At 40.4% G+C, this 21,221-nt stretch overlaps 3 protein-coding genes across 3 annotated transcripts; 2 read left to right on the top strand and 1 right to left on the bottom strand.

Moving 5' to 3' along the window:
• The first annotated feature begins 1,033 nt into the window (after positions 1–1,033).
• LOC118561932 (pre-mRNA-processing factor 39-like) lies at positions 1,034–9,534 on the top strand. Its single transcript, XM_036134179.1, is given in 16 exon segments — positions 1,034–1,099; positions 2,174–2,396; positions 2,399–2,590; positions 2,761–2,951; positions 3,092–3,217; positions 3,641–3,759; positions 3,855–4,022; positions 4,113–4,293; positions 4,678–4,785; positions 4,877–5,041; positions 5,525–5,651; positions 7,782–8,050; positions 8,185–8,369; positions 8,448–8,531; positions 8,685–8,799; positions 8,891–9,534. Coding segments are annotated over 15 exon segments (2,310 nt in total). The 5' UTR covers positions 1,034–1,099; positions 2,174–2,206; the 3' UTR covers positions 8,981–9,534.
• Positions 9,535–10,232: 698 nt separating this feature from the next.
• Positions 10,233–14,045, top strand: faua (FAU ubiquitin like and ribosomal protein S30 fusion a). The gene is made up of 5 exons (XM_012866678.3): positions 10,233–10,364; positions 11,778–11,859; positions 11,965–12,109; positions 13,623–13,678; positions 13,781–14,045. The coding sequence occupies exons 2-5, from the start codon at positions 11,785–11,787 to the stop codon at positions 13,904–13,906; spliced, it is 402 nt and encodes a 133-aa protein (XP_012722132.2). The 5' UTR covers positions 10,233–10,364; positions 11,778–11,784; the 3' UTR covers positions 13,907–14,045.
• A 2,416-nt stretch (positions 14,046–16,461) lies between these two features.
• LOC118561936 (peptidyl-prolyl cis-trans isomerase FKBP3-like) lies at positions 16,462–20,593 on the bottom strand. Its single transcript, XM_036134201.1, has 7 exons — positions 20,448–20,593; positions 20,136–20,237; positions 19,898–19,999; positions 19,673–19,808; positions 19,520–19,587; positions 16,905–17,002; positions 16,462–16,782 (listed from the first exon to the last, which is right to left on the bottom strand). The coding sequence occupies exons 1-7, from the start codon at positions 20,550–20,552 to the stop codon at positions 16,728–16,730; spliced, it is 666 nt and encodes a 221-aa protein (XP_035990094.1). The 5' UTR covers positions 20,553–20,593; the 3' UTR covers positions 16,462–16,727.
• Between the last annotated feature and the right edge of the window lie 628 nt (positions 20,594–21,221).

Below are 21,221 nucleotides of genomic sequence, written 5' to 3'. Positions count from 1 at the left end.
GTAGTATACTTCAAACATGTAAAAAAAACAAAAACATAATCCCCCAACTATAATAAATACACTTAAAACACGTCGTTTGTTTATAAACAATCCTATGTAACTGCGTTTATCCCTCATTGGGTCGCAAGGGGGTGCTGCCCATCTGCATCTATCAATGGGCGAGAGGCCGGGGTACACCCTGTACCGGTTGCAGCTATCGCAGTGCAACATAGAGACTCTATTCTATTTTATTCTATTCTAAATATATGAAAGATGTGTGGTCATTGTATCAACCTTCAGAGTACTCAGGTCTTCTAGTTAAAATCTAATCCACATCCCCAGAAATCAGAACAAAACATGGAGAAGCAGCATTCAGTTTCTATTCCCTAATAACCTGGAACGAACTTGCAGAAAACTGCAAACATCTCAACACCTTGAGTTGTTGTAAATCAAATTTAAAACCCGTTTGTTTACAGTTGCCTTGACTGTTCTATTCAAAGTATTAAAGGAAACATCTTTAAGTTCGTCTATAGTCGAACTTTTCTTTACTTCCATTGTTTTGCCAACTGCAGCGTACTATTTAATGTGTTTTCTTTTCCTATGTTTTCGTCATGTTTATCACATTGAATTGTGTTGTTGCTGAAATGTGCTATATAAATAACCTTCCCCTCTACTATGACTTATTTCCCTATTTTAAATTATACCATAAAAATTAAACAATAGTAAACTCACTTGCTTACATATTTATTCTATAACTACTACCTTAGCTATACTATGTAAATTCTATAACCACAATTACAAAATAAGCGTACATTTTTTTCCCGGTCAATACTATTATTTTTGCGGGTAATTTTCGTGAATGGACATTTTGGCTAGGTGTAAATAAAGTTTGTCAAAAAAAAAAAAAAAAAAAAGTCTCAGTCCCTGCGCTTTCGTCGGGTAACCCCGTTTAGCGGTGTGGTCCGCCGGTGTTTCGAGCAGGCTGCGCACCTGAGTCTGTTCTTTCCTCCAAGTGGATAGGTATGGTGGATGAACGCGCGGGGTTTATCGGTCGCTGGGTTGTAATTTTGACAGTGGATTGCCGTTTCATAAGATTTACCTGGAGACCTTGCAGCGACAGGTGAGGTTTTCAACTACTTCGTTGATCCTGCTTCGCAATAAATGTCTACAATTCGAGATTGTGCTAACGCTAGAGTCGTCGGTGGAGACGATAAACCGGCTAGCCAGTTCGATGCGTGTTGCCAGCTGAGGACGAAACGGAAACATTTCGTCCATTTATAGTTGCGTTAATATCTTAACTCAATATTTTAGTCAAACTTGTGGAAATGATATTTACGTCTGAAACAGAGTAGTATTAAGAAAAATAACACGTGAAAATAGCCTAGCCGTTAAGCTAGTAGCTAGCTTAGCTACTAGCTAGCTTAGCATTCGCGTCAAGTAGACAGGCTGAGGCCTAATTTAACGCTGAACTTTGAGCAAACGATCTCCCGGATGAGACATCGCCTCGTTTTAAGCAAACATTGACCGTAATACCGCCAGCTGTTTCAAAACGCCAAGTTCTTTGATGTGGTGTGCTAAAAGGAGTTTTGTATAAATAACACACGGCGCCGGTATTATTTTTAGCAGGTCATCTCGGTCCTTGAATCGACATTATATTTAAGACTAGGAAGTATCTTGTTGCGCCACTAGCTGGCGCTTCTGCTGACTATCTGCTTGGGTTTATTTTCGGCGCGCAGTCATTAAAAAAAGTAGTCTTTAATGTATTTGTTTGTAAATGTTCAACTGAATAGATGAGTGTTTCCTCAGATTTAATGGGGTGCAAAGGCTGCTGGGTTGAGTTTTTTTTTTGTTTACCTCGAAGGAAGCCATGTTGTCGAGTTAGTTCTGGAAAATTCTTTGTTTCTAAGCGACTTTTATTAAATATTGAGCAAGACTAGGATGATTATTTTCTATTGAGGAGCTATGTCCTGTTTTTGCACTATGTTAAATGCACTTGATGCCGTTTCTGGACAGCACTTCTACTGTCAGCATCAAATTCTAAGTTGGAAAGTGAATTCAGACATATAAAAAAGATAAAATAGAATCCCCTTGTTTTTAACTGACCTATTTTTATTTGTGCTGTGCATTTGCTTGGGGAAAAAAAGGATGCTTTACGTGTTTACATTCATACATTAAATGTTTCTTTCTCCAGCAGGCCCGTCATTCTAAAGGTGCCCTTTTAACTGGAATGCTGGACGCTGAGTCCGCTACCATGGAGAGCAATGGGAATGCATTTCCTCCTGAACCTCCTGCTCCTGCTCCACCAGCAGGCTGGTCTTTGGACCAAGCTCCTCCACCACCACCGCCGCCACCCGCCGACGTAGTACCGGAAGGCTCCGATTCTTCTCAGGACTATCCTGGGCAAGAGCAGCAAATGAACTCTCCTCTGAGCTGGGATCTGTGGAGAAGGCTGTGGAGCAGTTTCAGCTCGCCAGTGCCTCTCTCTTCCAAGAAGAGCATCCACCTCCGCCGCCACCTCCTCCACCACCTCCTCCTGCAGAGGAGGCAGACCCAGCAGTTGAATATGCGTCTGAGGCTCAGCCAGGGGCTTATGTGCAGGATGGGAGTCAAGGTAACTCGTGATGTATAATTTAGTTTAACATTGCACGTTTTCTGGTAAAAGACGACTGCTAGCCGAGCGTAAAATGAAAGTAGTGTACTTCTCATCACTTTGGAACTGAATTTCTTTTTCGTTTGCGACATTCCCTTAATATTGTTTTGTGCTTTTCTATTTCTGACTAGATGGTACCGAAGCGCCACAGTTAGAGGATGGCATGGAGCTGGAAGAACCATCCAGAGAAGGTACTCAAGAATCATCTGTCCCCGAAGAACCAACCATACCCTCAGAGTTTGAAAGGTTGTTTAAGATATGTGAAGAAAGCCCTGAAGACTTCAATGCCTGGGTTGCGCTGCTGCAATATGTGGAGCAAGAAGTAAGGAACTACAGATTATTGTACAGGCATTAGATACTGTAGAAATACAATTTCAAGTCAGCTTCATCATAGTAATTGTGGCTGACTATTTCGTTTAGAACCAGAATTGTAATGTCTACGTGTCCTTTTCTCTTGTGCAGAATCTCCTGTTACCTGCAAGAAAGTCATTTGATGTATTCTTCCTACGTTATCCCTACTGCTATGGCTACTGGAAGAAATACGCAGATCTTGAGAAAAAGAATGGCAACATACAGGTTGCAGAGGAGGTGAGACTTGTTTCTTGCTTTGGTTTGTTCTGAGGAGCAGCTACAGGGAGCCGGCGTTATTGTCAGCGTCTCGGACTAGATGGTCCCCGTCCTAGTCTGGGTCAATATGTGTTGCTTGTCGTGGATGTTTAACAGTTTCCACACGGCCTGTTTCGGTTGACTGGTGATTACCCTGGTTGTGTCATTGAGCTTTTGAACTAATTGATTATTTTGAATCATGTGTTTTGGAGTGGGGGCAAACCTAAAACATGCTGCTGTCTCAAAGACCAGGGTTGGCAAACAGGCCCACAATACAAGTAGACAAACTGAACTACGTGCTTACACTCAAATATTTATCCAGCGTGCCTTCCAAAAAGTGTTTATCCTCTAAAAGAGGATAATTTCAGCTTCTAAAAATTGTCCTTTGAATTCTTTTCTACCCAGGTGTACAGAAGAGGCTTGCAGGCTATCCCTCTTAGTGTAGACCTTTGGCTTCACTACCTCACTTTTATAAAGGAGAACTCAGACCCAGATGACCCAGAGACAGAGGGACGAATTCGGGCGTAAGTAAAACATTCTTTACTTAAAGATGTCGCCTAATTTTATCCCATGAACAACAATTTAAAAAAAAAATCCCCTTTTCTTTCTCTTCCAATAGCTCTTATGAACACGCAGTGCTCGCAGCAGGCACAGATTTCCGATCTGACCGCCTTTGGGAATCCTACATAACCTGGGAGACAGAACAGCAGAAACTGGCTAATGTCACCACCATCTACGATCGCATCTTAGGCATCCCAACACAGTTGTACTCCCAGCACTTTCAGAGGTACGCAGAAGGATGAGCAGCCATTCAGTCGCACCTCATCTCCTATGATTCGGTGTAATCTGAGACTAACATTTGGCTTCGTTCGTGCAGGTTCAAAGATCACGTGCAGGCTAACCATCCCAAATACTTCTTGTCAGAAGAGGAGTTTGTTCAGCTTAGACTCGAGCTCTCTAAATCTAGTCTGTCCGGAATGGTGGGTGAAGATGAAGAGGCAAACATTCCTCAGGAGGAGCTGCCACCTGGAACCGAGGACCTTGCAGATCCCGCTAAGGTAAGGATGAGACGGCCATTCCTAGTAAGGGAGAAAACTGACAAAATTCCACTTGCAGGTTTAGCAGGAGCTTTCCTGTTGTCCATGATAACTTAGGTAAAACCATGTTCAGGTTTGAAGAAGTTTTTCTATGTCACCAGCCAAGCCAGGAGGTCCAGTAAGGGACTCGCCCTTAAACTAAAAGGATCAACCGGGGCTCCTTTGAACCCAGCTGTGCAGGGTGCAAACTTTCCTGTCCCTTCTACAGGCTTCTTGTCTCTGGCAACATCATGGTGATGTAAATCCTTGGTTGCAGGACTAGCAGTATTCATCAAGTGGACAATGTTGTGCTGGAGAGAAACAACAAAAATGCTGATCTAGCTCTTTATGTGTGTTTTTATGCAGAGGGTGACAGAAATTGAAAACATGCGCCACAAGGTGATCGAGGTTCGGCAGGAAGTGTTCAACCACAACGAGCATGAAGTCAGCAAGCGCTGGGCCTTTGAAGAAGGGGTACGTTTCCTTACCCCCCCCCCCCCCCATTCTTGTTCGGCGGGTAATTTTTCACGATGCAGCATTTTCTAAATCGTTTGTGTCCTTTCAGATTAAGCGACCGTACTTCCACGTCAAAGCCTTGGAGAAGACGCAGCTGAACAACTGGAAGGAGTACCTGGACTTCGAGGTTGAAAACGGGACGCCGGAGCGCGTGGTGGTTCTCTTTGAGCGATGCCTCATCGCGTGTGCCCTCTACGAGGAGTTCTGGATCAAGGTATTTTGGGCTTGAACTCGCGTCCCGTTACTGCTGCCTCCCTGCACTTCCCCCCATCAACGTTGATAAATCTCATCGACTCAGTTAAAAAGAACAACAGCAGCAAAAAAAAAAAGAAAAACGAAACGTCCTGCACTCTCTTTGCGTGTAACGTTGATATGTGACTGTATCTGTTGTATTAGGGGATGGCCAGCTTGCCACACAAGATTTGACTGCAGCATTTGCCAACTACTACGTTGCATCTTCTTCGTCTCCCACTACCTTACAGAAACTTATCTAATTGGTTCCATGAAGGTGCTGATGGGTTTACACAGAAAATTTCTAAAAACGATCTTGTCTATGAAGCATTTCACTGTGTGCCTGAACTTTGTATACAGGTTAAAAATGCTATGTCTCTTTTTGCCTTTTTTTCTTCTGTCCTTTTTTGTTTTCTTCTGTCCTCTTGCCCTTCTTCCGACTTGCTTTCCTGTTTCCACCCTAAAGTATGCAAAATATCTAGAAGGCTTCAGTACTGATGGAGCGAGACACGTGTACAAGAAGGCCTGCACCATACATCTGCCCAAGAAACCTTCCATCCACCTTCTGTGGGCAGCTTTTGAGGAGCAGCAAGGTAAGCAGCTCATTAAGAAAGGGTTAGAAATGATCAATTGTGCCAGACCGACAATTTGACTTTATGGATCAGCCGCCTGCAGTTTTAATTTGGTTTGTTTATATGGCACCAGTTCACAACATCTAGTTTATTCAGTGGAATCATACAGACTGGTTAAAATGTTTTCAATCTAGGTGCCTCAGCAGATTGCATCAATTGATGTCATTAAATTGGGGCTTTTAATGATTGGCTTAAAATATTATTTTTAGAACTATTATGGTGAAACATGGAGCTAAACTGAATTTTTAAAACAAGAAATCTGTTTATATTGGGTGTGTTTATACCTAATTACCATGAGCTCAAATATATACATGCACCCCACTGATACTTGTGTAAATATATATTGGGCTTAAGAGAAAACCACTTTTTTTCTACAGCCATCAACTAGACAGTTCTAACCATTTAACTGATATCCTTATCTAAAATAATGAAAGTCATTTAAATGCTTCCTTATTTCATGAGGTAAGCTTAAATGCCTGGTTCGTTTCCACAAAGTTTAGTTCAAGTTATTTTAAGTTAATTTAAAAGCAAGCGCTGACTGAAGCGCTGCGCACAAACCTTACTGATCTAGCTGGATTTTATAAAGTTAAAAGCTGAGATAATTGGTTGCCAGTCCATTTAAAGATGAAAAAAAATGTAAAATCTTTAAACCGATTCTTGGCAGCAAGTGCAAAGAAACCAGTATGGGAGTAATGTGGTCCAATCTGTGATACTCCAACATAAAAACTATTAAAATAGTCCAACCAGGATGAAACAAAGACATAGATGACTTTTTCAAAGTCACCAAAAGACAGAAATTAAGACAGAACCTTCGCAGTTTATTATTCTAAACTAGAAACAGCAACGATTTACCTAGAAAACATTTTTCCGTTTGTTTAAGCTGTTGTCAAGAAGGACTCTTGGGTTTTCTGGTAGATGTAAATTTTTTGTAATTTCTTAAAGGGTTGAAATCAAGTGAGTTGGAAAGTCCAAAATCTAAGACCTGGTTTGTCTTCATTTAGTTTTAGTGCCCTCTATGGTTTAACTTTTAAAGGAATACTGGCATCACGCTTCATAGGAACGTTAACCGTCATTGCATAGCCATGAAATGTGAATGCATGCTTTGGTCTAAAAATAGAACCCAAAAGGAGAAAATGGGTAAAAAGGGTTCAAGAACTGATCCGGTAGGGACACCGTGAGAGAGAATGAACTTGACGATAATGCAAGGATAATATGGTCTATTGTTTCTAAAAGCACTAAGATGACAAGTTAATAAAAGACAAAACCTAATAAATGAATACAACAAAAATGTGACACTGCCTGGACCTGAGGAAAGTCAGCAGTACCTTGGAAATAGAACGTCATTCTGAAATCAGTCTAAAATTTGATTCAACTAGATTGTGCTCCACCCTAGAAGGCTTCAAGTCAGCAGACTGAAGACTGCTGTCAGTAATAGACAGAATAGTCATTCTAGCTGTGTCAAAAACGTCTGTCGGTAAGCGTGAGGGGACAACCTGTTTGAAACGATTAACCTCGCCAAGGAAAAGACAAAGACTCAAAGTGACCAAATACTGGGATGTAAACAGCTGGTTTAAAAGCAGGAGCAACGATGTGTGTCTGGATACCATCAATCTGGTTAACAAAGAACTTTTTAAAAGAGTTCTCACAAACTTCCTGAGACACCATCAGGGTAGCTGCAGCACAAGGGTTAACAAAGCTAATAAGACTGATGATCAGTAGTTGAATCAGAAAATTACTATTAGAGCCTCTTTGACAGCTTTTTGACAACTAAACAGGTTAGTGTAATGTAGCAGATGCGGCGATTCTCTGGTACTGTAAACAGCAAATTTTAAATAATCAGTGCTGATTCTTTGAAGGCGATAGGCGAAATATCCAGTCAGAGTTGTGCCAGAAGCTTGGTGATGTCTCCAAGAAAAGGCAGCGCTGCAACTTGGTCACATGGGTTACATTGTGTATTTTAACCTGTCTGACTTTGACCCTGTAGATTAGAGGGATTCCAGAGCAAAAACACAAGTTTAAATGCACAATTAAAAGCTCTAATGGCATAACTACATGAACCAGAGTCAAAGTATTGTGCGCCTCTTTGTCTAGGCAACGTGGAAGAGGCTCGCAGAATCCTGAAGGCCCTGGAGGAAACCATCCCCAGTTTGGCCATGGTTCGTCTTCGGAGGGTCAGTCTGGAGCGTCGCCGCGGCAACCTGGAGGAAGCAGAGGCCCTGTTGAAGGAAGCGATGGAGTTTGCGAATAATACAACAGAGTCGTCGTTCTATGCCGTGAAGCTGGCTAGACACATGGTGAAGGTGCAGAGAAGTCTGGCCAAGGCAAAGAAGGTGCTTCTTGATGCCATTGAGAAGGACCAGGTGAGGATCGGTTGATACGGCTACATGGAAGTTTACTTTTGTCTTGGCTGAACCGTTCTATTTTTTAGGATGAGTTGGAAAGCATTGTTTGTGATGTATGTCTTTTTTTTTTTTTTTTTTTTTTACCTTCGCAGACTAGTTCAAGGCTATATTTAAATCTGCTGGAACTGGAGTTCGCCGGGGACGTGACGCAGAACGAGACGGAGATCTTGGCTTGTTTCGACCGGGCCCTAATGAGCCCGTTGCCCCTGGAGACCCGTATCGTTTTCTCCCAGCGCAAAGTTGAGTTCTTGGAAGACTTTGGCAGTGACATCAACGTGTAAGTTTAGAGGAGCTATGAGTAGAATTACTCGGGTGCGAAACTTTGTCTCATCGATATTTTTAATGCACCGCTCAGGCTTGTGGCTGCGTACGAAGAACAACAAAGACTACAGAAAGAAAACGACTCTTTAAAGAGGAAGGCTGAGAACGGCTATGACAGGTGGGTGTCTGAAACGGGACTTTGATCACACGTTGACGGGAGTTTTCACTTCGTTCTCAAGCACCGAGCCCTGTTTAGTCACTAAAGAGAAATACAGTGCCTTGGTAGTCCTGCAATCAGAACAATTGTCTGATTGTAAATCTTCTTCTCCAGCTCTCAAGAACCTGATGCCAAAAGGCAGAGACTAGATGATCCTAACGCGGTCGCAGCAAATGCAATGACGGACATGCAGGCAAACAACTCTGCATACAACTACAACTGGTACCAGGTAGGTTTGTGTTGAATTCTTCGTTGGGACTGGTTTATCCAATCCAACAACTAAGTCATTAATGTCTTTTTCTTTTTTCTTCTTTTTTTAGCAACAGTACGGTGGTTGGGGACAAAATTCTTGGGGACAGTACAACCAGTATGGCCAGTACAACCAATACTACCCCCCTCCTCCTACATGATGGACTTGAAGATTGAGATGCATCATTTCCCGACTTTCCGTCTCGGAGCAGAGCAACTTACCCGGGTGTCAAGAAGATTTTAATTCAGCCACACACTGAGCAGGATAACCTTTATATTTTTTTTCTTCTTCCATTACCGTTGACTGTTTGCAAATTAAATTTCCTGTTGCATCCCCCGTGTTAGAACTAATTTGGTTCTCGATGGTAGGAATGGAAATCAGTTGGTTTTAAAACGGCAAATTGTCTAAGCAGTCTCGATTTGATTTAATAAATGCTGTTTTAGAGCAAATTGGATTTTTTTTTGTTTTTTGTTGTACTGTATAAGGCAAAGGTAAAGGTTTTAAATTTTTTTTTTTTTTTTTTTTTTTAGATTCGGTTTTGGTTTTTCTTTTTGTTCTTGCTTTAAAGTTGTTAGAGAAGCATTTATGTATGTTTCTGGAGTCATATTTCTTCTTTCCCAACAGTAACACTTGTAAAAATGTCATGATAGTTTTCATGAAATACTCCTTTTTTTTCACCTGATTTCCTAATAAAGAGATTGATATCCTCAAGAAGACCCTGGTTCATGTCCTGAAGTAATGAATTTGAAGTCCTGATGATTGTATATTGTCCTGAGCTGTTTAGAATGTGGATACGGAAGATTAGTTCTATGGTAAGAAAATATAGCTTTCTCATTGGGAGCTGGAATAAATTACATTTGGCTTTTAATGATTGTAGTTTTAGTTGATGAGTCATGTGATAAATGACCAAATAAAATACAAACAAGTCCTGCAACACCAAACCGCAGCCTCTTAATTGTTAGCTAATTTTAGGTTACTATATATCTAGTGAATAAGTGCTTTTTTTTATTTCTTCTACCGAGTGTGATGGCCGTTCCATTTGTGCTCGGTAATCAGAGCTCTACCTCCGAGTTTGAAATTTTCCACTGGAAGTAACGGCTCCCAAAGTCGATATTACGAATTGGAAAGTCGGTGCAACCGGATGGTACGCGGCATCCATGATGCAGCACGAAATACAGCCTAGAACGGCGTTTTTGTCATTCTAACAACAGTGGCCAAAAGCAGCAACGACGGATCGCCACCTACAGCTTAACGTTGCGTGTTCAGTTGAAAAGTTTTGCTCAGCTTCAAAAAAATGCAAAAATGTTGCAATAAAATATAACTAAAATGCATTCTGATGCTTAAGTTGGCTGTGTACGTTTAACAAATGGCTTTTGTGAGACTTCCACGTCCGTGGAGACTTATCTGCGACTTAGATCCGACCTCCGAGGCAAATTGAACGCACCACATCTTCGACTGAAAGTGACGTAAATCTGCACATGCGCTGTGCTGCCCAGCAGACGGTCCTTTTTATGCTTAGCGTGGAACGACTAGCATCAAACGAGGTGAGCCGTCTTCATTTTCTGCCGTTATTTCTTTTTATGAAGTAGCCTATAACGCGGTTGCTAGCAGATTTGGTACTTTTAATAATTACCCACAATATATCGCCGTTATTTTTTGTCCCGAAACAGCGTTTAGCATATATTAACGCGACTTCTCTACAACACATGTAACATGTGGCTAAGCTAAGCTAGCACAGAGTTTTCTAGAAGAACCTCTACTTTATTTACTTAAAGTTTTGAAGAGGGTGCACCTTGCGCTCGATTAAATAAATTCAACAATGGATGTTGATTGCTTTGGTAAAAAATGCCGTTAGTCGTCGTTACCAAAAGTAGCGCCACCACACTAGGAGCTTCCGTTCCGGAGGCCGACATGTTGATTAGTCGCGATGTGAAGCTCATGGAAATGGGTTTGTGTTAGGAATTTGGCTCCGGTTCCGCCTTACTCTCCATGAGGACTCTCGGTATACGTATGGAGAAGGAAAATATACATATTTATTTTGTAAATACGTGTACATATCTACACAAAAAGGAAGACTTGGTTCTATCGCTGCCTTCACCCGTGCGTTGCACTAAAAAGCCACCATGGTAGCATGGATCTAGTTCCAACAACTAAAACTGTCTCTAAGACTGTATTTAGTTTTACTCAGCAATAAAAAAAATTAAATAAAACAATTGTAACGAAATTTGGACATGAAATGTATTTTTATGTATGACATTTACAAAAGACGAACTGTTTCATGTGCAATGGCCTCAGAAGGACCATTCAGACAGCACAAAGGTCGCGTATTGCTGTAAATAATTAAAGTTAAAGTCTCCTTAAATCTGATGCTCTGGCGCGAGTATTGTGCCTCCAATAATAAAACATGTTGGAACCAAAAGTCGGCATTTTTCCCAAAAGTAGTTTGTGAATTGTGACATTCTGTGTCAAATGTTCTATTTTTGTCTCCTTTATTCAGCAGAAAGGTCAAGAAAATATTCCACTAAAAAAATCAAACACATTCTCTGTTAAACATCCACTCGATTTGAATGCATTTTTTTTAAAGCTACTTTTGTAGTTGAGTTTTGTATTACCTTAACAGGTAAATTAGCTCAACACCTTTTCTTTATCTTTAGTTATTTTAATATAGCCACTTTTTTTTATTTCTGAGGTCAGCAAAGCATCTATAATTTTTGGATTGTAAGGACTCAATAATGGGCTGTTTTTTTTTATATTGACTTAAAGAAAAGCGCTCATATTTATTTATTATATATCTACAGTTTTGGTAGACCAGAGGTTTGTCGTCACGCCCTAGCTTCCTGTATTGTAGCTCATAGGGAGCGGGTAAATGGAGAATGGATTAAGTTCTGGATGTTTGTGTGATCGGCAATGATTCGAAACACTTTAATCCACTATGATGCTTTCTTTCCCCCGTTCAGAGTAAAGATGCAGCTCTTCTTGCGTGCCCAGAATACTCACACCCTTGAGGTGACTGGACAGGAGACTGTTGGTCAGATCAAGGTAAAAAAACATACTTTAAAGACGCAAGATCCCTTTGTTTGGAACTTTACGTTTTTTTTTTTTTCCTGAGCAGTATTTTAAAGATGTCTTGACTCTGTCTTCCAGGCCCATGTCCAGGCTCTGGAGGGACTCCTGGTGGAGGACCAGGTGCTGCTGCTTGCTGGGTGCCCACTCGAGGACGATGCCTCCCTGGCAACCTGTGGTGTGACTGAGCACTGCACCCTGGAGGTGGCCGGCAGGCTGCTCGGAGGTCAGTACACGGATGCTACACCTTTTTCAAACGTTGCGAAAGCATGGCCTCGAAGATTAAATGAGAGTAATTTGTCATAAAAAGCATATGAAGCTGCATTGGGAAGTGTAATGTTTGGCTTTTTTATTAAATGTTACCACACAGTTTTCCCCAGAAAAGTGGCCACGCCCAGTGGCAGGTCCCACTAAGGCGCACCCCCAGTTTTTGATAAAAATGTTAAGTTGACAAGAAATTTCAAAATGGGTCTACTTAATTAATTGTCGTAAGACATTGACGATACTAAAACAAAAACACACTCTTGAAATACTTAAACAAATAAAACACATCAATTGTTTGCACTTAAGTTGAATCCTAATTAAGTGATCAGCCAGCACATCTTAAAGCAAGCAACTTAATGCTGGTTACATTTAAAAGTAAAATAAGTTAATAAATTGCAAACAAGGAGCCAACAAACCGATCACCTAAAGCCTAAGGAATAAAAACAAGGAATGCCTAGAAGAGATGAGCTCAACTGTCTTTACCTCGTCTGTTTCTGGCTCACTGACACTGCATGCAGCCCACCTATATTTATTTTGATGCAATTTTGTTATTTACTTTTGCATGCTGGCTGCTCCCCAAGGGGGTGGGTTAAATGCAGAGAACAATTTTAATTTAAATTGTGTTGTAATTATTTATTATTATTATTATTATTATTATTATTATTATTATTATTATAGCGCCATTGCGTGCATCAAGCACATTTTGCCCATCAGATGTAAAAGTGGCTTTAATGAAGACCCTGAGGATCCTTGCATTGACCACTGGCGGTGGTTGCCACACCCGACAAAACATGCCAAAAAAGCAGCAACTGTAAAAAAAAAAAAAAGCATATTTAATAGCAACATTTACTTTTAAGCCAACATAAAATTTGCGTGCATAATGTTAATATTTGTTACTATTTTCATACAAAACATGCTTACCGTGCAGCAGTCCTCTTAATTTAGGGTCAAATATTTTGGGTTAAATCTGCTAGTTCGATGTTCACCACCGTGGAAGACTGCCCCGGCGACGTGCTAGCATCCATGCTAGCTGGCTCTGTCTCGTTGAAACGCGGCCCGGCTAACGTTAATAAAGTGGGCTCGGCAGCGATGCCGTCCCATTTGACCTTTTCTCCGTTGCATTATTTAAAGAAATTGTTAGTGTAGAAACGGGCAGGCTGTGGTTTTGAGGGTGCGGGTGATGAATTGGACAATGTGTTCACGTATTGACCATAAGGTGTCGCTATTGCACCACTAACGATACCGCCATTTTTAGTATTTCTGATGGTGGTGTATTAAAAAAACCTCATTTAAAATAAATAAATAAACAACTCCTAGCCTGGCGGCCAGCAAGGCTTATAATGCGGTAGGGCAAACCCTGACCACATATTTGTTTTATATGGTGACATTTGGATAAATTAAAAGTTTTTAGGGCATTTACTGTGTGTGTTATTTTTGGGCCACCAAGCAAAGTATAAATATGTTGTTTCTTCCAGGTAAGGTGCACGGTTCCCTTGCTCGTGCTGGAAAAGTAAGAGGGCAGACTCCCAAGGTAAAGTGTCTTGTATTTTTTTTCCACTTTGTTGCAGAAGTCCCTGAATTAATTCATTAATGATTATCCTAAGAAAATCTGTGAATTTTCTGTTTTTTCCAGGTTGACAAGCAGGAGAAGAAGAAAAAGAAGACTGGCCGCGCCAAGCGCCGCATCCAGTACAACAGGCGCTTTGTGAACGTGGTGCCCACCTTTGGAAAGAAGAAGGGGCCCAACGCAAATTCCTAAATGCTTTAATGCTATTAGGAGTTACACCAACAACTGTCAATTTTATTCCTAATTGTATGTGAACAATTAGGAATAATACCTGTCAGTTTTTACCAAGTTAAATGTTGTCTTGTACAGAATAAAGGAGATTTGACTTGGCTTCCTGGAGTAATGTCCTCAGTGATGAGTCTGGTTGACCAGCAAACCACCTGGTTGGTAGAGGGTTTCTTAAAATGTTCAGCTGTAGACGGCGGTAAAACCTCACATTTCATGTAGTTGTAGCTAACTTACATTTATTGCTGTTTATAGCAATGTTTTTTTTTTTTTTTTTTAAAGTTGCTGCAGTAGTATTTATTCGAATTGAAGTTGTGAATATTAGGATTTTATAACATTTTGAGAAAACATTTCTCCCCATAAACCCACAAGATTGTTCCGCTTCTGAAACCGATTTCCTTTGGGAGTTAAAGACAATATGTCCCTGGTACCCTGTCCACCGTCTGTGGTTTATCGGTATATCAAAATTATGCTAAGAAAAGGGAATTTATTAGTATGCTGAAATTTGTCACAAAAACTTTTATGAAAATTATATTATAATAATCTTTACACAAATGCAGTGGGATTGCATGTGGAGCCCAAAGCAGCCTAACAATGAGGTATTTTTGACTTATCCCTCTAATGGCCCTAAAGTATTTAAATTTCATGAAACTTAAAATGGGGCATGTTGCTTGGAACGTCTTTATTTTGGGACGTGAATTTTATGACATAAAACGACTGTTCACATCATTATGGGTTTTCTGCCTAGTTCAGGAGTCCAGACCTTTTGCACTTGACACAAAAAATTAATTAAGCTAAAAAAAAAATTGTACAGCCTTTACTAAATACACAATATATTGACAAAACCAAGGTAACGAGTTTGTCTAAGAAAGGGGATCTGCAAATCTCAGAAAATGTAAACCCTAAAATGATTTTGCATGTTAGTAACAAGGACAGGATGTGGGTCACTCTTCAAAAACTTTATTTAGCTGGGTTTTATAGTTGGTGCATCCAAGTCTGCGTTTGAGTGAAAATTTAGGGATATTTGTAGTCTTACAACAAAATGAATTTCAAAGTTAAAAATGTGGATAAAAGATGTTTTAATCCAAATGCCAACTATTTTGCTTAATAAACTGGTTGGTTCACCATTTTCTCAAATTGTGGTCACAGGGAGGCACTTTGGACACCCTGGTATGCAGGTGCTGGTCATATAATTAAAATATATTGATAAAGTTGATTTGTTTTTTCTCAGTAATTCCATTAAAAATGACACTTGTATATTATATTGATTCATTACACAGATCTGAAAATTAGAATATTGTGAAAAGGTCCAACACTGAAGACACCTGGTGCTGCATTAATCAGCTAATTAACTTAAAACACCTACAAAGACCTTTAAATGGTCTCAGTCTAGTTCTGTAGGCGACACAATCATGAGGAAGACTGTTGACCTGACTGTTGTCCATAAGACCACTGACACCTTCACAAGGAGGGAAAGACACAGAAGGTCGTTTCTGCTCACAGCTTTGTGTCCAAGCACATTAACAGAGGCGAAGGAAAGATAAGGTAGAAAAAAGTGTATAAGCAACAGGGATGACCACAGCATGGAGAGGATTATGAAACAAAAGCCGTTCAGAAATGTGGGGGAGATTCACAGAGTGGATTGCAGCTTCAAGAACCTCCATGCAGACGTATGACGAGCTTTCAGCTGTTGGTTTAGGCTTCCATGTCCTCTGCTGTGTTTTCTGAGGTCTAAGGTCAACGCAGCCGTCTACCAGGAAGCTTTAGAGCACTTCCTGCTGCTGACCAACTTTATGGAGAGGCAGATTTCATTTTCCAGCAGGACTTGGCACCTGCACACAGAGCCGGAGCTACCAGTACCTGGTTTAACCACCGTGTTCCTGATTGGTCAGCAAACTCACCTGAACTTAACCTCAGAGAAAATCTGTGAAGAGGAAGATGTGACACACCAGATCTAGCAATGGTGAAGAGCTGAAGGCCTCTATCAGAGCAACCAGAGCAGAGCCAGAGGCTGATGGACTCCATGCCACGCTGCATTGCTGCAGTAATCCAGGGGAGAGCAGCCCAGACTGAGTATTGAGAGTTGTACATGCTCAGACTTTTCAACAGGCCAACATTTCTGGAAATCCTGTTTTGCAATGGTCGTAATTTTCTGAGATACAGAATTTTACAGTTTTCATTAGTTGTCAGTTATAATCATCAAAATTAAAAGAAACAGTTGACATATCAGTGTGTGTGTAATGACCAAATGTACAAATTTCACTTTTTGAATAGAATTACTGAAACAAAATTGACTTTTTCATGATATTCTAATTATATGACCAACACCTGTATGCCATTAGATTCCCCTAAATATGGAAAAACTGGGTGATCGTTACTGGTCCAAATCTTCAAAGACGGGGTTTGCATCCTAAAACATCTGACTAGTTTTTACATGCGTGCAAATAAAACTTCATCGACAGAGCAGCAATATGGTAATTTAACCTGAAAGCAACCTGGTAACATCTGAAATAACCACAAAGTTCAATGAAACAGGTTTATTATCCATATTTTACATGCAAAAAAAACAGACCCAAACTCTTTCCACAACCCTTTAAACATTGAAAAGTCATCCATTTTCATTTAGCATTTGAAACAGCCAGCAATTATTTGTTCTTGATAAGTAAACAGACACAAGGCATGGCGGTAAATATTGGAGCCGAGTGCAGTACAGTCCAAAGACGGCGTGAACTTAGATCTTTCAGGGGGGGAAAAAACGGCTTGACGTTCTGCAGATGTGGGCGCATCTTTAATCCACAGCCACCAGCTCCACTTCAAAAATCAGCTTTGCATTGGGAGGAATTCTGATGGAACAGGAATTAAGGAAAACTGCGCATAAAAATCCAAAAATAAATTAACCAGCCGGACAAACGACACCCAAAACGTGTAAAAACGCCGCCTTAGACGATTAACGGGGGAAGGATACTTGGAATCAGGAACGCCCTTTTTTCCGTAAGCCCATTCAGGCTCGATCTCCAGTCGTGCTGTTTCGCCCTTGCTCATAGTCAGAATGCCCTCGTCCCACTGTGGGTAAGAACAGAAATGATCACTAGTAATTGTCCACATCCCGTCAGACCTTTCCAAACACAAATCAGCATGAATGTCAAGTGACGTCACATCTGAACCCTTCTTTTTTTAGAGCAGACTTAGACAGCTTAAATGATTCAGTGTCATTTTCTTTAACCCACACAGCATCAAATTTATAAATACACTCCTGATCGTTAGATAAAAGTCTAATTTCCGTCTACACAGAAACCAAAGAACATTTGTGGTTGGATCTGTCACCAGTCTTCCTGTCAGAACCCATCCGGTCTGTTTAATTCGATTACGGCCCATAAATGTGAGGGTTTGAGGTCCGAGCCTTCCCAGAAGCCCATTAGCCTGCTTTAGCCTACCTCCATTTTGTTATTCTGTTATTTACAAGACTGTAATGTTCTCCTGCACTCCTGACTGTTACCATTGTAACAACTGTTTACATGCATCTTGCACTACTAACTATGACTGAATATTGATTTGCCCTGCTGACTGTTTATTCACAGTACCAATTGTTTACATATACATTGGCAATACCGTACTTTAACTGTAATACGCAATTACCATCCACTGCACTTTAATTTAAATAGCTTCTGTCCAAACTCTATTTATTCATTTTATAGTAATAGCTACCTGTATATCATGTTTACAATTCTGCCGATAGTAATAGCCATCTGTACATATATTCATAGTACATGTAAACTGTTATAATAACAATCATCTGTATATTATGGTATTGTACATATCTGTAAAACTCTATTTATAGTAATATCCACCTGTATATTATATTCGGTACATATCCAGCTGTAAATTTAGTTCACAATACTAGTTATCTATATATTATATTCATAGGACAAATCTTTCAGTAAAATTCTGTTGATAATAGTATTCATCTCTATATTTATTCAGTATATATCCATGTCCTGTACTTATGGAACCATTGTTTATCCTGCACTTGCTGCTATTGCACTTCTGGTTAGACCTAAACTGCATTTTGTTGCCTTGTACCTGTACCTGTGTAATGACAATAAAGTTGAATCTAATCTAATCTTTACCCATAACAAAACGACTTTGGACGCGTTTGGCGCCGTCGTTCTGTCCGAACACTCAGTTTTGCTCCAACTTTAAACCATCAGGCTGTTGACTGGAGGCGAGGTTAAAGAATCTGGACAAAGTATCCCAGTGCCAGTAAAAGCAGCGGCGAAACGGCACCCCGGCAGGCGCTTCACCGTAGACGCCGACACACACGATTTTTATGGTTCCTGATCATTCCAGCCAGTTCCCTGTTAACTAAGGTCTGGGCGTGACGGTTGGAAATTCAACAAAGACGGGGCTCTACAGCTGTAAATAACATTGAAAATTGTTTTCGGCTTGGGTGGGATTAAGGATGATGCTCAGGATGTGCCCCACGACAACCAAGTGATTTGAAAAAAAAAAACCACGCTTGACCACTTTAGGGTGAGGAGACGGATTAAGAAACAGAAGGGGTGTATGATGAATTCATGTAAGGTAGTGTGGGATTTGATAAAAATTGAGATCAGGCTCAAACTTTTCAACAGTAAATCAGATCCTAGTTTCTTTCTTGCATAATCATTCCACCCTGGAAGAACAGAGCGATTTAAACAACATTAAGAGTAGGGCTGAACGATTTTGGAAAATAATCCAGTTGCGATTTTTTTTCTTCTTAATATTGCGATTTAATGCGATTTTTTCCCCCCAGTTTAATTTATCATGTCTTTTTAAACATATACAAACAATAAATCAACTTGTTTCCTCGCTGTGCAGATTATTTGCTAAAAGACCCACAGCATTTAAACTCGGTGCAGAAATGATTGCGTTCTGCCTACGATATATTTCAACCAAAATTGCAATTTTGACTTTTCTCTGCATTAACCACAAGCAACACAAATGGCTTCTAAATAAAGATGTTTGTAAACAAGGACTATTTTAAACAAGAATTTTTAATGTTTCTATTAATCAGAATATTATTCAAGAGAACAGCTTTTAGTTCATTTGGACATCAATCCTTGTTGAACATAAAGTAGAACCAACAAGCAAGTCTGCGTATTAAACTGATTGACCTGTACTTAATGCTGTGGTAAGATTCCTGAAAGTTTCTGGCAAACAGTATGATTATATAAACTCTAATACAAGTAATAAAATTAGATTATCTCACTGCTGCAATTGTCTTCCCTTCCATGTAAAATTGTTTTCAGATTGGGTGGGATTAAGGATGATGCTCAGGATGTGCCCCACGACAACAATGTGATTAAAAAAAAATAAAAAACGCTTGACCACTTTAGGTTGAGGAGAAGGATAAAGCAACAGAATGGGAGTATGAATTCATGTAAGGTAGTGTGGGATTTGATAAAAATTGAGATCAAGCTCAAACTTTAACAGTAAATCAGATCCTAGTTTCTTTCTTGCATAATCATTCCACCCTGGAAGAAAAGAGTGATTTAAACATTTGTCCACACGATGAGTGAATGCAAGTTACTAATAACATACCCCTCTGATGACTCTGCCCATGCCCACTTTAAAACTCAGAGGTTTGGTTTGCCTCTTCTTTTTTGCAACTGCAGAGGGACAAAAGAGATGGTTTAAAAACGAGGATGGACATTTTTAATTGGACAGAATAATCCAGAGTGGATGCGGCCATACTTGCGGGGATGTTCGTGTCAAACACGGTCCCATCCTCCAGGGTACCGGTGTACCAGCAGCTCACAGTGTCTCCCTTCTTTGGGAAGTTGGTCTTGTCTCCTTTCTTCAGCACCGATTTGGTATATCTTGGCGGACCCTGTGAATGGACAGGAGCCTTAAAGGGCGACTGAAGCAGGTTAGGAGGGGAAATAAAACGCACTTCACCAGAAGTCATGAGCCCAGCACCTCATCCACGGCTTCTGCTTTGGCTTCTTTGGGCTTGTCGTCAATCTTCACAGCTCTGACGTGCTCGGTCACGTCCTCCACGGGCTCTGTGCCTTTAAACCTCTGAGGGAAAAAAGGTTGAAAATTCATAATAGAAAAGAAGAAGAAGAAGAAGAAGGTTGAAAATTCAACCTTTTTGCTTTTTAACTCAGGCAGCTGACGAGGCGACAACAGGTTTTCATGTGTTAGCATCACTTACTTTGCTCTCGAAGAGCTGATTGTAAGCGTCGGCCAGCTGCTCTTTCTTTGCCGTTTTCGACACGTTTTTTATGTTTCCCAGCAATTTGTGCTCATTGAGGAACTGTAAGACAAAAAAATGCACCACAGAGGACAATATCAGCACAGAGTGAGAGGTACTTCCCAGCGTCGCTGCATCCGCCTCATGCTGCTCCGGTGCTAGCTCTGCAGCATGCTCGCAGCCCAACGTGAGGTGAGGTGAGGTGAGGGGGGGGAGTGGGAGTACGAAGCGACCGTGGCTCAGACCGTGGCGGCTCTAAGGTGGTAACCCTACCGAGTGGGCCGCATTGTCCTGGAGGAACTTTATTATGTCTTTTTTAGGCAAGTCGTCACTTTTGAGCTGCTCGTCGCTCCATCCCCGTATTAGGTCAGTCGCCATTTTGAGAGGCGAGCTGGTGAACTGTGAACTCTGCTGGCGGATGTCTTCACGTCCCGCAGCTTGTTTACTGCGATTCTCTCTGTGGTTCCGCCTCAGCTCATTTTCTTCATTAAAATTAATTTATTTTTTAAAATATTTTTATACACATTACAATAGTCACTAAATTATGTTACTACTCCATATTAGATATTATATATTTAAAATATTATCCAGTCTTAGTTGCTACTCTTTGTGCTTGCACTGCCACCTAGTGGCAAAATATTGCATAGTCACTGGTGAATGAATTTAGGAGTCATTTTAAAATTTGATGCTTTTTTTGTGTTATAGAAAAATTGTCCTCGAATTTTTCCCATTTTGGCAACTTACAACCACAAACTTCAACACATTTTATTGTGATTTGTTTTTAACAAAAACAAAAAACATTTCATGAAATAGAACAAAATTCTATCTATCTATCTATCTATCTATCTATCTATCTATCTATCTATCTATCTATCTGTCTGTCTGTCTGTCTGTCTGTCTGTCTGTCTGTCTAATCTGAGAAAAACATGCTTTTGTTTTTTTCTCGCTTTTTCTTTGCTGTGACTCTTTTTTTGAGGACTGAAATCTGAATTAATATTAGGTTTATATATGTTTTCTGTTTTCCAAGCAGCCTTTGACCCAATTTAA

This window comes from Fundulus heteroclitus, unplaced genomic scaffold, assembly GCF_011125445.2.
Source record: "Fundulus heteroclitus isolate FHET01 unplaced genomic scaffold, MU-UCD_Fhet_4.1 scaffold_76, whole genome shotgun sequence".
Lineage (NCBI taxonomy): Eukaryota > Metazoa > Chordata > Actinopteri > Cyprinodontiformes > Fundulidae > Fundulus > Fundulus heteroclitus.
The sequence above is the reverse complement of the archived record's forward strand: the minus strand, read 5'-3'. Positions and strand labels throughout refer to the sequence as shown.